Raw genomic sequence first — 2,193 nt, forward strand, 5'->3', positions numbered from 1 at the left:
TCTCCAGGTGGTGCAAATGATTAGCAGACAGCGAGTGCCACCTGCAGCTGAATCCACCCAGAAGCACCTTGGACAATCTGGAAGAACCTCAAACAACAAAAACCTCATCAAGCATAGTTCTAATCTGACACAGAGGATTCGCCAGGAGTGGGAGCTGACTCAGAGGGGAAGTGATACTGGTATCTAGCAAGTGGGGTCCCGAGGTGCTACTGGGATGCACAGGACAGCTGCTCCCACACTAAAGAACTAAACAAGGAAACAGAGCCAGTTGCTAGCAAATTAACTCCAACTCATGCATGCCCAAGTGAGAGCTGTGCATCATAAAGTTTCAATGACTGGGTTTTTTTGGTTGTATTTTGGGGGGCGGGGCGAGGGGGATAGATTGCCAGGTCTTTCTTCCAAGGCACATTAAGACCGTGTGGGCTTGAACTTCCAGTCTCTCAGTGAAAAGCCAAGCATGTGTACTGTCTGCATCACCCAGAGACTCCACTAAAGGGTGGAGGTTGTTAAGTGCAGTCAAGTCGGTTCTAACTCATAGCGATCCTGTATAGGGTTTCTGAGGAATGGCTGGTGGATTTGAACAGTCAACTTTGTCAGTAGCAGTCCAGTGCCTATCCTACAGCACCATGAAAGAGCTGCTGCTGGTGGTGGTGGCTATGTGATGTCAAGTCAGGTCGGACTCATTATAGGGTTTCTGAGGAGCAGCTGGTGAGTTTGAACCACTGACCTTGCAGTTAAAACTGACCTTGTGGTCCAGCACATTATGCCCAGTGCCACACCAGGACTCCACTAAAGGGTTTTCTGACCCCAAATGTCAATAGTACTGACACCATCTGCTCTCAAGTCCATGAACCACGGCAGGTCAAGATCCAGACCCACATGCTGGGCTGTTTCTTCCCGCTGGTAAGGGTCTCCCAGGAGCAGCAGTCTAGAAACCAGCTTCAGTCAGACCAGAGACAACCAAGAGCAACAATACAGAGTTACGATCTTTCTGGAGGAAGGAAATAAGACTCCCACGGGCAACGGAATTTCGGAGCACAGCCAACATCTGGCTTGGGGTCAGCCAGCGTGGACATGTATCTGTGTTTCCTCTCCACAGCCTCTTGCTGGCCTGGCCTTGGGTGGAAACCACAAAAAAGGGATCCAGCAGGGTTTTCCCTTTGAACCGGGTTCTGGAAATCAATGGAATGTTCCAGAACAGCCTTCCAAATTGATCAGATCCCAAAACACACTTTAAGGAAAATGTATCCGGTTGTCATCTCATTAATACTGGCCTGTGACACGGCCTCAAGGCTGCTGAGGTGGAGGTCTGAGCCACATGGCAGTCCTTCAATCCACCCCTCACCTCCAGCAAGGCCCAGGCCTTGGAAGAATGCCAACTCAACCAAAAATTAAGGTTGAAACTTACAAAGGAGCATTCGTTTTTTATCTACAGACTTTTCTAAACATGACCTTCAGCAGAGTGCAACTCTCAAATGCCACCCAGTATGATGTCTTCTCAAAAGGGCACTGCTTGTCAGTTTTACCAATGCCAATTGAATGCCCTGAAAACTTTACCAGCTTGTGACAAGGAGTTGGAAGAACCGATCATACCTAGCAGGGTGTCTTCGGGGTGAATATCCACCAAGGCAGGAGACAACGGTGAGTTGATGGCATTTTTGCCTTCTTCTTGAAGGTCGCTCACTGCCAAGGAAAAAGAGCAAACGGAAAGCAAGTTAGCACAAATGAGATACTGTGGTCTCGTGTGCTGGCTGTGGAAACGGGGGTACATCAACTGCCATTTTTTAAGCCTTTAACAAATATTTCCAAATGGCATACTGCCCAGAAAGAGTCCCAAGGAAAAACTCTGAACTTGGACTATATCCTGCAATTCTTCCCAGTCTTCACGTCTTTCCTAATTCCTGCCAAACTGTGCCAGTCTGTGTTCACTGCTCTTTGGAACACAAGTAGGAAACTACAGAGTCCTGATGTCTCTAGATCTGCCCAAGGTCACTGAGGCAAACAAAGCATAGACCACAGCAACCAAGCCCAAAGAAGGTGGGGACCACCTCCCTTTTGTTGTTATCCATAAGGTTTCCAAGTTGACATTCTCAAAGATTTCATTCTACTTGGATCCACAATCAATGCCCATGCAAGCAGCCGTCAAGGAACAAAACAACTTATTGCATTCAGCAAATCTGCTGCACAAAAGAC

At 47.9% G+C, this 2,193-nt stretch overlaps 1 protein-coding gene across 1 annotated transcript in view; it reads right to left on the reverse strand.

Moving 5' to 3' along the window:
* PARVB (parvin, beta) overlaps positions 1 to 2,193 on the reverse strand; it is a 179,319-nt gene that overhangs the window by 88,770 nt on the left and 88,356 nt on the right. The window contains exon 2 of the mRNA XM_006866841.1: positions 1,594 to 1,683. Within this exon, the coding sequence (XP_006866903.1) occupies positions 1,594 to 1,683 (90 nt within the window). The remainder of the gene's footprint in view (positions 1 to 1,593; positions 1,684 to 2,193) is intronic.

The sequence above is a fragment of the Chrysochloris asiatica genome, unplaced genomic scaffold (genome assembly GCF_000296735.1).
Source record: "Chrysochloris asiatica unplaced genomic scaffold, ChrAsi1.0 scaffold00097, whole genome shotgun sequence".
Lineage (NCBI taxonomy): Eukaryota > Metazoa > Chordata > Mammalia > Afrosoricida > Chrysochloridae > Chrysochloris > Chrysochloris asiatica.